Source organism: Phocoena phocoena, chromosome 17 (assembly GCF_963924675.1).
Source record: "Phocoena phocoena chromosome 17, mPhoPho1.1, whole genome shotgun sequence".
In the NCBI taxonomy this organism is placed as follows: domain Eukaryota; kingdom Metazoa; phylum Chordata; class Mammalia; order Artiodactyla; family Phocoenidae; genus Phocoena; species Phocoena phocoena.
The window spans coordinates 70499212-70512203 of NC_089235.1; the positions used below are offsets into that span (position 1 = coordinate 70499212).

Genomic DNA, 12992 nt, shown 5'->3' on the forward strand with positions numbered 1-12992 from the left:
CCTGAGAAGTCGCACTTATTCTCCACCTGTTCCACATTCCAAAATTACTATCTTGTAGCCACAATTAAAGCTCTCCCATCCGTTTAGTGAGCCTTCAGACAGCTCAGGGGAGAAGGAACTGATGACCCAACTGAAGCAATTCATCCTAGAGTATGATGACTAGGAATTCCCTCAAACCTCCCAACCATTGAAACCATAGGACCGATTTCTAGTTGGCAGAACGTGTGTGCATGTGCAAGAAAGATCGATTTACAAGTGGAGATTTTCTTGAAAATCTCTTATTGCAGTAATGAACTTGTCACGACTTCTAAGAGTATGTTCCACTCTAGAATCAACATTAAACAATGCTGTAAACAGGAAAAAAAAAAAAAAGAGGTTATCGGGGCTCCTGATTAAGAAGTGGGACTGATGTTACCTCATCCGACCAATGTGCTAGATATTCATCATTTAGTCATTTCCACAAACATTTACTGAGTGCCTACTATTTGCCAGTATAGAACGTTTGGGCCAGTATAGAATTTTTTTGTGTGTGGTACGCGGGCCTCTCACTGTTGTGGCCTCTCCTGTTGCGGAGCACAGGCTCCGGACGCGCAGGCTCAGCGGCCATGGCTCACGGGCCCAGCCGCTCCGCGGCATGTGGGATCCTCCCAGACTGGGGCACAAACCCGTGTCCCCTGCATCGGCAGGTGGACCCTCAAGCACTGCGCCACCAGGGAAGCCCCAGTATAGAACTTTTAAATTCCCATTTCCTATTTAACTGTGGTAACCACTTTAATCCTTCAATTTCACCCTCCCTTCTTCATCTAAGAATCAAGTCCAGAGGTTCCAACAATCTCTGCTCAACATGAAAGCAGGAGAGATTTATTTGGCAGTTCCTCAAAGCCCAGGCAGCATCAGCACCCTTGTGACACCCTTGTGATTCTGGAGTACTAGCCAAAAGGGGATGCCGGGTGCAATTCTTGGTCTTTAAAGCCAGAACGAGACACTGTCATAAATACCCGGCTTTCATGGAGCCACACCGAGGCTCCTGCTTGCTTGTCTGGAGCAATACAATATTCTGTTAATTTACAAAAGCAATTTACTACTCATACTCTAAGGTACACGGTAGAGTGGAGAGAAAAACATAATTCTGGAGGCAATCAGAGCCGGGTCTGAGTCTAGGCCCAGTCGTCCATCCTGAAGCCATGAGCTCTCCTGAGTCCCAATTCTTCTTGTCATAGAGAAGGGAGACAATGCCTTCTCCGCTGATAACGAACCAAGGCAATGTCTGGACAAGTGCTGGTGCTCCCCCTTCAAGTGGGAGGCGGCACGGGCTCTAGAATTCAACTTCTTTGGTTCAAATCTGGCGCAAGCACCTGCTGGTTGTGTGACTTTGACTTTTTCCCCTTAAAATGGAGGTAACGGCAACTACCTTGTGAGGCTGCTATGAAACTTAAGTGGGAAAACATGAAACTAGCATGGGGTGTGTGCTTAATGCATGGTAGTTACTATTTTTATAGCTATTATTTCCCAAATATCTCCTCTAACGGCGTCCACATAGCTGACACCTAAGATTCTATACTGTCATCAACATCCCTCTAGATTAAGGCGGTATTCCTTGTTAAAAATGCAACCAACTCTGGGAGAGTTACCCGTTAAAGTCACCCAGGTTCAGAGAGAACACCAGATCCAGTCTGACAGGAGGGTTACAGAGGGTGAACTGAGGCTGTGTGCCATGGGCAGGGTGGAGGAAGGGGAAGCAGAGCGCCCTGGCTTCTGTATGAAAAGAGCATGCAAGCAAAGTGAGGGGACTCCAGACAGACAGAGAGGAACCGGAAGAGGGGGCTAAAGGGCCCAGAAACGCTGGGGACTCAGGAAATGGAGAGGAGCTTAGAGAGGAGCTTAGACCTGCCCACTGCTCTGACTTTATTGCTTCATCTATTAAAAGGACCCTCAACTAGAATAAAAAGGGACGTAGGGAGACTCAGACTTCAAACTGGCCGAGTTCTGGATGAGGTCCACGCCAGTTCACAAACCTTACAGAAGTCCTTGAAATTGGCTGCAGGTTTCCACCTTACTACCCGCCCCTCCTGTCTGTTTGTCCTTTTAAATTACACCACTGGCCAACAATGGGGGAGGGGCTCAGGGATTCCCCATCTGGCTGAGCGTCAGAATTACCTGGGAAGCAATCCTTGGGCTTCAGCACCAGACCAACTAAATCAGAACCTTTGGGAGTGAAGCCAGATGATTCTAACGTACAGTCAGGCCTGCAAATCACTGAATTCATTTAGCCAATTGCAGCCTCTCCCAATCACGCGTAATGATTCACTCAGATGGAAGTGATATGCTGCTAATACATACTCTTGGGATTCAAACAGTGAAAAGGAGAAGCTCCTTCTCCAGGATTCAAATCGAGTAAAAATCGCTGCTGAATTTATTGTTTAGAAGAATAAACAACCTGTAAAACATACCCAGTTAGATTTCTAAACTTATATTTTATGGACCTTGAGTTTGGGAAGCCCTCTAATAACCGTCAGTGTCGTCAGGTCTGTTACGTGCAATATGGCAGACGCCTACAGAGGTATTCCACAGGGACCGCCTGAGTTTTGGAAATAGTGCTGCTTATTTGTATGTCCAAATAACATTATCTGCGTGGAACAACTGTGTTCCTTTTGCTGGTCACTGTGACTATTTAGAAGATTCAACGCCAGTGCCTTAGGACCTGAGGCTGCATTTTGAACTTGATTTATGAAAGTCAACTCTGGTCTTCTGTTTAAAAAAAAAGTGGGGGAGGAGAGGGAGCTCCATGTCACCAGGGCAGTGGGGTGAGGAGCTGACTGATGAGGTGAAGGAAAATGGCACCACCTGAAGCCGACAGAAGGGACATAAAATAGAGAATTATTATTCCAATGGAGGAGGGAGAAATTCAAATAGGAATTACAAACACTGGTTCAGGATGCCCTACAGAAATTTTTCATGGTTCTTGCTAAATTGTAATTTTTGTTATACCAACTATAAAGTATTTTTTAAGTTCATCCTTGAATTCTCTCTTTTTTTTTTTGCATCTAGACAGCAATAGTTTTTTTTTTTTTTTGCAGTACATGGGCCTCTCACCGTTGTGGCCTCTCCCGTTGCGGAGCACAAGCTCTGGACATGCAGACTCAGCGGCCATGGCTCACAGGCCCAGCCGCTCCGCGGCATGTGGGATCTTCCCGGACCGGGGCACGAACTCGCGTCCCCTGCATCGGCAGGCGGACTCTCAACCACTGCGCCACCAGGGAAGCCCAGATAGCAATAGCTTTTAAAGAGTGTTTAATTAAACCTCCAAATGACTCTTGAAAGAGAGTAAGGAAAGTGCTACCATTCTACCCATATTGGCTTCTCTTGGGTTCTCCGAACACGCTTTCTGTCCTCGGCACTCTGGACTGTCCTCTTCGCTCTGCGGGGACTGCTCCTCAGCAGGATCACTGCCATCCGCAGAGACGCCTTCCCTGCCCACACCAGTGGGGCTGCCCCTCTTATTTCCTATCCCAGCATCTGCTCACTTCTTTTACAGCACTTAGCCTTTGTTTACCCCAGGCTCCAAGAGCCCAGGGGCCACAAATTCACCACTGCTTCCATAATACCTGGCCTCGTGCCTGCTTAGAAAGGAGTAAGACATCTTAATAAGCAAATTATACCCATTTTACATTGGAGAAAACTGAGGCTCCAAAGGCTTAAGTAACTTATCCAAGGTCCTACAGCTTGTACAGGAGTTTAAGCCCAGGTCTAATTAGCTCCAAAGTTCGTTCTTTTACAATTCACAGTGCTGCTTCTAATCACTGGGCGTAAGGAAAATAGTCTCTTCTTGTAGTGACAATGGGAATAAAGACGTGCAACTGGGCAGAGTCCAGAGTAGCCTCAGAAAGCAGTAGAGGCCAATCACAGAAATCAGGTTATTAAGCACACTTCGAGGCAGGGAGCAGCCCACTGTGAACGGGCTTTCAGCGCATCTGTTGAAGCCCTAGCAGCTGAATGTTATCTTCAGGGCTCTGGAGGGCACAGAGAATAGTCCTTGGAAAATGTCTGTGGGTCTAAAGAGCCCAAGGACAGGGAGAGAGACATCAGATTCTTGCTTTAGTGCAATGCCCTGGAGATGTCAGGAGTGCTGTTCACCTCTAATAGGAAGAAATGAAATTCCTTTGAGAGGACAGGTGCCCCAAACCGGCTTCATTAAGTACCTCGAGGGGTAAGGAAATAGCAATACAAAGGAATTCCAATAAGTCAAATTAAAATTGAGATGTTAACACATTAGGGAAGAAGATAATAGTAATAGCAATGATAATAGCTGACAATTATTTAGTGTTACTTCCGACCCACATTGTGTTCTAATTCCTTATAATCAATGAACTCGTTTAATCTTTACACACACCTATGAATCCGGCAGTATTGTGAGGGACTCGGTGTCACCTGGACTCCAGTCACGGCAGTCTGGCCCCATGGTGCTGGATGCTGTCACCCCACCTCAGCTCAGCCAGATGATGAGACTAATTATTAGGTCTACCAGACACTTAGTGGGGTCCAGGCTCTACAAAGCTTTAAATGCATCATCTCATTTAATTCTCACAACACTGAAAGACAGGTACTGTTAGTATCCTATTTAACAAATGAGGAGTAAAATTAAGTACCTTAAAAGCCACACACAATAAGCAGCTGAAGAGGCACTGAATTCCAGGTTGACTCAGAGGGCTATGCTCTGGATCTCATCCTCCTAAAACATGCAGCCCACCAAGAATCATCTAAAGAGGCCCCGCCTGGTCCGGTTCAGTTGGCTTCTCAAACTTTTAGAGTAAAAATCAGACCTCAGTGGACTTCTGTGTGATACTGAAAGCATTTTTAGTGTTGAGCAAGGAGGGGCTATGCATTTAAGGACTGTTACCGTGTTAATCATAAGAGCATCTGCAGGCATTTAAAGAATGTATGACTTTAAAAAAATCAGTCTTCATGTTCAAAGATAAGTTCGTGGACCCCCTGTAACATCTTCATGACCCCGACTCCTCTGCGCCCCACTCCTGGAAACCCTTAGAGCTGTCTTTACCCTGAGACCCTATGATTGACTGAACAACAAGGTAAGGAGTTTCATTCCAAAGAACTATTCTTCATGGACCTTTCAAAGACCTCACGACAAACTGGCATCGGAGGAAAGGCCTATCATGGAGTGGAAAGAGAACTGGCTTTGGGGTCTGAAAACTGGTTCAGCTATTTACAGACTATGTGACCCTGGGCACGGGATTTAATCTCGCTGAGCCTTACTTTCTTCATCTACGAAATGCAACTTCATTCAAAAAGTATTCACTGAGCACTAACTACATGTCAGGTAGCGTGTTAGTCACTGGGAATTCAAAGGTGAGTAAGACATAATTTCCACCTCCTAAGACCTTCCAGACTAGTGAAAAATGAAGACCGTGAACCACCCCTGCAGGTGTAGGCAGAAGACTGAGTGCAGGGCACGCTCTCAATGCTCAATAAATGGCAGTCATCTTTCTTTTGCCAACCCATATGTAACACTGGGGTTAATAAATTCAGGAAGGGTTTTTTGAGAAGCAAAGCTTCTTATACTCTTGAAATTAATTTTTCAGGATTATTATAATAAAGTAATATTTCACCTATAATTCATATACTTTCTTTCTTTGATAATTTGTTTTATTATATGCTATAATGCTTTCAGTAAAAAAAGTACAAGCAAATAATACAAGGGTACAGACATTTATTTGCAATAGTTTAGTGGTTTGATATAAACACTTTTATCCTTAAGCTTTGAGGCGGACTAAAATGTTTACCATAGATTTGTTAGAATTAGCGTTTTGAAATGCAAACATCATGTCCTGCGCTGAGCAGATACTAGATACTATCAATATTATTGTTACAGCAGATTCAGAGATTCTCACTGAATTTGATTCCCAAAGTGCTGGACTACTTTAAACAGTAAACTAAAAAAAAAAAAAAGTTATGTCTTTGAACAGGTACATGAAGCAATGAATTTGTAGATGAAATCTTCTAGGGATGGGAGCAAATCTTGCAGGCGTACACAAAGTGGATTTCTTCCTAGAACAGTAAGTTGGAGGGATGAATGGCCCCTGGAGCAGGTCTCGCATATGTGGTTAAGCCAACAGACCGCAGCTCATTAATCTAAATGCATACCCGACCCTTTCCTGGTCAACCTGACAAGAACAACCTGCAAAAGTGACTGGGGCCCTTCAAGAAGCAGGAATTCCCCTGTGTTAAGGAGTCTCAAACAAAGGCCCTATATTTTCTGACAAAAAAGTTCGTTTATCCACTTTTCCAGTGATCACTGAATTCCATATGTTTTCCCAGGAAACTGCTGGCCCTGACTTTCAACCTGATTCTAAGTGATCAGTGGTGTTTGTAAAGTCTGGAGAAGCCAGCTAGAGCTGGCTACAGAGATCTTTCTGTGGGAGCAGGTTACGTGACTACAAAGTGATATAACTGGCAGCAAGAAAGTGTGGCCTAAAGCCACTGAAAAGTGGGGAACAGGTTAACACAGACCAGTGGGAGGCAGTCAGAAATTAGGTGGAGAATCCCATTTCCCTCTGGGCTGCTCCGGGGGCAGGAGAGGTAGACCCACAATTTCCAACGTTTATAGCAGGAGAGGCCAACTAACTGTCAATAGGTTTCAGTACCGCCAGCAATATCTGAGGAGGTAACACTAACAGCAACAACTCCTAGGAACTGTGGCCCACACACAGCATGGTATCTCATTTAATCCTTACGAGCCCCTTTAGGAGTTAAATATTTTTCTCAAGGTCACATGGTCAATGGCGAAGCTGGGATTCAGACTCAAATCTGACAGATGCCACAGTCCATTCTCTTAGCCACTAAACAATGCCACTGATGTGATGTCTGCTGTTGATTAGAGCCTTAAGGAAGCATAGAAACAGCTGACTTGGCCACAATGACGTGTTTGGCAGGAAAGAAAAAGGGAGGGTGGAAGAGAACGTATGTTTTTATTTTCAGCATACTACCCAAGGCCATGTAAACTACACGTGAGCAGTGCCGCTGACTCGCTGGATCATCTTTGTGATCTCCCACAGCAGGTTCTTAAGAGAAGCAAATCGATGGAATAGGATAAGGCCATTACGTAACTTGTCAGAACGCTTACTGAGGACTGTCACGGCCAGACGGATCCAAGGCAAGAAGAACGTGAAGACAGGGCGCACACAGCAACATTTTAACTAAAATCTCTGGATCCACATAAAGTCAAATGGTTGGAAATGTTCACTTTAGCACATTTAACCTGAAGAATACTTCCCGGGAGTGGAGAAGTCCTAACATTCCCCTGGAGCCTCTCCGTTTTTTATGTCTGCTCTTGCACAAGATTTAGACCCAACTCAGAGGGTCACACTGCTTACACCTAACTCAGCTAATAAGATCAGACACTATTAGACATGAGTTGGGCTCAGCAAAGTGACTTGAAGGCCAGGTACCATCACATTCAGGCAACTGAGGACCACACGTTCCATCTATACCTTACAGCGCAGCAGCTGGAATGCCTCTTGGGGCTCCAGCGACTTGAAGAGCACTGTTCTGACTGCTGCAGGCCTAAGACCACCCTGGATGCCTCTGGGACTCGCCCCGAGGTAGGTCCACCTTGCAGTTGCCCAAGAGTATAGGATACCTGACCCAAGACAGGCCACACTGAGGTTCTGATCACAAAACTGCAGGGCTGCCTGTACCGTACTGTCCTTATAATAAATGAATCACCGCTCAGGGGTCACGTCCTGTTTCAGGCCCTCAGAGAATCCCAGTTGGCTCATACAGGCACATGCCTCTCGCAAACACTGACTCTTAGGCACCCCTGGTTCAGGGCTGTGTCCTGGGACCCCACGCTGGGGAGGAACTGGGGTTGCAGGTGAGGGGGAGTTAACGTCCGGGTGTGTGGAGTCCCAGCCTGCACCAGATTCCCAGCCGCGCCATTTGTTAGCTGGGTAGCCTTGGGAGGTGAACTTCTCTGAGCCCCGGCTCCCTCATCTGTAAGATGGAGATAACAACCTCACCTCTAACTCAGGGTTGTTGAGGATTAAATGTTAGCACGCATTAATCAAGGCGCTGGTGGCACGTGGTAAGCATTCCAGAAACATTAGCCACCAGGAAGACAATGATGAGATGGGATGATAGCAGTGCTTTTGAAAAGTCAAAGTTAGATGGTGGGAATCTGCAACTGTCACACAGGGCTAGAATGGAGACGGTTTCATCATCTATGGAACAGGAGTAACAGAAGCTAATAATAATGTAAGACGGGCTGTGGTAATGTGCTCAGAGCAAGGAGTGCCCGGCCCAGGGTGTACACTCAGGAAGTGTTATCTATTCCCTTAAGTGGTTCTGATCTTGGATCATGCGATCAGAAACCTTTATGACACAGCCCCACAAGTATTTTAATCACCAAAATAATGAGTAGGGTCAGTCCCTCCTTAGCCAACAAACCATTAAGCCCTCACAGAGGCTTTAAGAGTGAAATCCTAGCATTTGCCAGTTGTGGGACTTGGGCAAGATACTTAAACCCTCTTAATAACAGATTTATCTGGTAGCTTGTGGCAACAATTACATACGGTAATCTGTATAAAGCATTTTCTATAACTGGGCTCATAGTAAGTACTTACTTAATATCAACTAATGTTATTACTGTCAGAAGTTCTTCATAGGACTCGTTTCCTAAGGTTAACTGTGTATGGAATTAAACATAAGCAGGTCAAAGTTATCTCATTTTCCACTTGTGTATCTTTGATGCCTAGTCCAGCACGTGGCAGAGTGGAAGCTTATTAAAACATTGCTGAATAAATGACTAACTGTTAGACAGCCTCAGTGATAATTACTAACTGATCTAAGTCTGCCAGCAGGATTTCTGGTATCAGATGGGTGGCTTGTCCCAACTGGCATGATAGTTAAAAATCTCAGCTGGGCTGTCTGAGGGAAGCTGAAGACCTCTGAGGAATCAGCCCAAGGTTTCTGCAGGAGGAATAGGACAGAGAGGACATAACCGCTCAAGTTGCATAAAGGCCAATAATTTTTAAGATGCATGTATAACCAACTACCTGGAAGGGTTTGGCCACAGGTGTGTCCCGACCACATTCTGTGTCAAGGTCTGTTAAGGGGCTGAAGGGAGACTAACAGGACCTGATTAAGTGCCCTGGGGAGAGTGCAGCCTGGAAGGGGCGTAAGGCCCAATGCTAGACAGACCCAAGCCTGAGTTTCCAACTCTGCCAGTTACCAGCCAAATCATGGTGCTTCTCTGTGCCTTATTTTCTTCATCTGTGAAATGAAGATTATAATACCACGTGGGCTGTGGGGAGGACTAAATGAAATAAACTTTATGAAGTATCTGGCACGAGGAAGTGCTTAATAAGTGGCACTTCCTTTCCTCCTCCACAGGGGTAAATCTAAGCCAGTGTAATAAATGCTCATCCCTTGTTTCTACTATCCTGCTAGCAGTTAACTGCTTACAGAACTGAAGAGTATCACTCGGCACGGGATACTGAGCTCTAACTATAAGCCTCTCCAAGCTGGGATCACTGGATTGAACTGCATGCACCTCTGTCAAGACTCTTGCTACACTTTGCTCTTTCCATTCCTACTTGTCACATCTTCCACGATAATCTTTGCATCTTTAAGATTAAAAAAATTTTTTTTGCTATTTTTAAAAGGGCAAAATAGTAATTCCTTGTTTTACTGTGCATGTCTTTGACTACCACCAAGACTGAACCTTTTTGACAAGTACAGGGATTTTGTCGATACTGGAACTTTTAGTTGGAAATGGGTGATACGAAGCATAAAAATAAAAATTCTGATAGACTGTAAGTATAACTACATAATATATAGGTATACAACAATCTGAAGGGAAACAGAATGTAAATGTTAGTAACCTGGCTTTATTATTTTCCACTTTCTATTAGATTGCCTTTATTCCTAAAATAAGGGGAGTCATAATTGAGGAAATTTCAGTATTCCACTGTTTTATTTATATATGTTTTAATCCTTTAGCATACTGAGGGGCTTTTTGAGTAATTTAAATAAATAGTAACAATAAAAAAAAGATTGAACAGTGTAACACGTATTGTTTCATTCCCTACATTACTTTTTCATGTATAGAACACAACACCCTCTGCCATCTTTATAATTCAGAAAACTTTAGGTTTTTCAGAACAACCAGTAATACTTCCCCAAAGATGAGATTATATATAAAGTAAAAGAATACCTGATTCAGTTTCAGGGAGCAGAAGACAAAAAGTTGTGGCGGAGCAAGAGATGAAGCAGGAAGAAAGGACCAATTTCTTTTGTAAAGGAATATCCTAACCTCCCTGACCTAATCCATACATTAAAGGCACCTGGGGAAATTTTCACGGCTGGTTACAGCACGTGTTTGCTTTCCAGTCCACGTGGCCAGAAGGCATCACAGACACAGCTTGGTAAATTACCAGACACACTTACTGTGGCATGGGAGATGGTCAGAATCCCGTTCTTGACGGAGCACTTCCTTCTCTGCCACACTTTCCGGATCCTAAGGAGGGAGTCAAACACAAGCTGATACAGTACCTGGTTCACGTAACTATCATAACATAGTCATGATGTGTAACAGTCATTACCAAAACACCCCAACCCCAAACCAAAAACCACACAAACCAGAAAATTTTGGTTGCCTTTTATTATCCCAGGTGGAGGGTAATTCAGACTAGTGGGCATGCACAAGGACGCTCACTATAGCACCGTTTTTTTTTTTTTTTTATAGCACCGTTTTTGATAGTGAAAATGGGAAACGAGTGACAATAGAAATCTAATAGGAGGAATGAATAAATGATTACAGTTACGTTCATACTACAGAGTATTATTATGTAGGAGTTTAAAAGAAGAAAACAACTACACATGTGCAGACCTACATAAACATTTCTAAAGCACACTGTTGATTGAAAAAGCAAGCTGCTTTAAGATAATTCTGGTATCATCTAATTATGTTAAAATTTCAGGCCTATAAAACAGCACTCTAAATTTTCTACAGGCATACACATATATGTATAAACATATTTCCTTCGTTATCACCTGTCTCCCTGTTGAGAATGTAAGCTCTATAATGATAAGGACTTTCAATGTTATAGTTTCAATGTTATCATCCCAGTGTCTACAACAGGGCCTGGCATGTAGGACTCCCAGAAGATATCTGTTGAATGCATGGCAAGAATGATGAGCAAAACTGACAGTGATCCCAGAAATGTGTAGGAGAAATAGTTGCAATTTTAACAAACAAATTAAAACAAAATGAAAATCTACATGTCTTAGATAAAGCCAAGGAGCACACATCCACAATCAGAAAACAAGAAACTTTCTTTTAAAGGATGATAATTAGTAAAGCAAATAATCAAGATTCTACTTACTTACTGCGAAATAGAATCATTTGTTCAAGCAACAGAAAGACGGCAAGTGTGGAAGGACCAGGGAGAAAAATGGCCCAAATGAGGCTGGAGAGAGAGGTGGGGAATGGCTTTGGGAACAGCCCAACGTGCTGTGTGGAGATGAACCGGAGAAGGGACGAGTGAGTGACAGAGAGACCAGTTAGGAGGCCACCAAAATAGTCCAGGAGAGGTGACGGTATTCATCTGAGAGCAGGGCAGCAGAGGCAGCAAGTCATGTATAACTTCTCGTTATTGGGTTGGCCAAAAGGTTCGTTCGGTTTTTCCCATAAGATGGTTCTAGTAGCATAAGATGGCTCTAGTAGCACTTAGTTGTCTTTAACTTCATTGGAAACAGTTTTGTTAGATTGCATGTGACAAATGTCATATCAGCATGCATTTAAAAAAAGACTTATCAAAATTGGTGAATTTTTGTGTATCCATTTTAATATTGAAGATGGAAGAAACAAAGCAACATTTTCGGCATATTATGCTTTGTTATTTCAAGAAAGGTAAAAATGCAACTGAAACGCAAAAAAAGATCTGTGCAGTGTATGGAGAAGGTGCTGTGACTGATCGAACCTGTCAAAAGTGGTTTGTAAAGTTTCGTGCTGCAGATTTCTCGCTGGACGATGCTCCACTGTCGGGTAGACCAGTTGAAGGTGACAGTGATCAAATCGAGACATTAATCGAGAACAATCAACATTATACCATATGGGAGATAGCTGACATACTCAAAATATCCATATCAAGCCTTGAAAATCATTTGCACCAGCCTGGTTATGTGAATCACTTTGATGCTTGGGGTTCCACATAAGGTAAGTGAAAAAAACCTTCTTAACCGTATTTCTACATGTGATTCTCTACTTAAATGTAATGAAAACATTCCGTTTTTAAAATAAATTGTGATGGACAATGAAAAGTGGATACTGTACAATCGTGTGGAATGGAAGAAATCATGGGGCAAGCAAAATAAACCGCCAATAACCACACCAAAGGCTAGTCTTCATCCAAAGAAGGTTATGTTGTGTATATGGTGGGACTGAAAGGGAGTCCTCTATCACGAGCTTCTTCTAGAAAACCAAACGATTAATTCCAACAACTACTGTTCCCAATCAGACCGACTGAAAGCAGCACTTGATAAAAAGTGTTTGGAATTAGTCAACAGAAAATGCATAACCTTCCACCAGGATAACGCAAGACTGCATGTTTCTTTGATGACCAGGCAAAAACTGTTACAGCTTGGCTGGGAAGTTCTGATTCATCCTCTGTATTCACCAGACATTGCACCTTCGGATTTCAATTTATTTAGGTCTTTACAAAAATTCTCTTAATGGAAAAAACTTCAATCCCTGGAAGACTGTAAAAGGCATCTGGAACAGCTCTTTGCTCAAAAAGATACAAAGTTTCGGGAAGATGGAATTATAAAGTTGCCTGAAAAATGGCAGAAGGTAGTGGAACAAAAGGGTGAATACGTTGTTTAATAAAGTTCTTGGTGAAAATGAAAAAGGTGTCCTTTATTTTTACTTACAAACCAAAGGCACTTTTTGGCCCACCCAATAGAAACAGAAGAGCTTG

The 12992-nt window shown here is 43.3% G+C and overlaps 1 protein-coding gene across 2 annotated transcripts in view; it reads right to left on the bottom strand.

Annotated features, from left to right (window-relative positions):
• Positions 1 to 12992, bottom strand: part of ASAP1 (ArfGAP with SH3 domain, ankyrin repeat and PH domain 1) — a 273724-nt gene that overhangs the window by 57423 nt on the left and 203309 nt on the right. For both annotated transcript variants that reach the window (XM_065895628.1, XM_065895629.1), the window contains one exon: positions 10462 to 10531. In XM_065895628.1, the coding sequence (XP_065751700.1) occupies positions 10462 to 10531 (70 nt within the window). The remainder of the gene's footprint in view (positions 1 to 10461; positions 10532 to 12992) is intronic.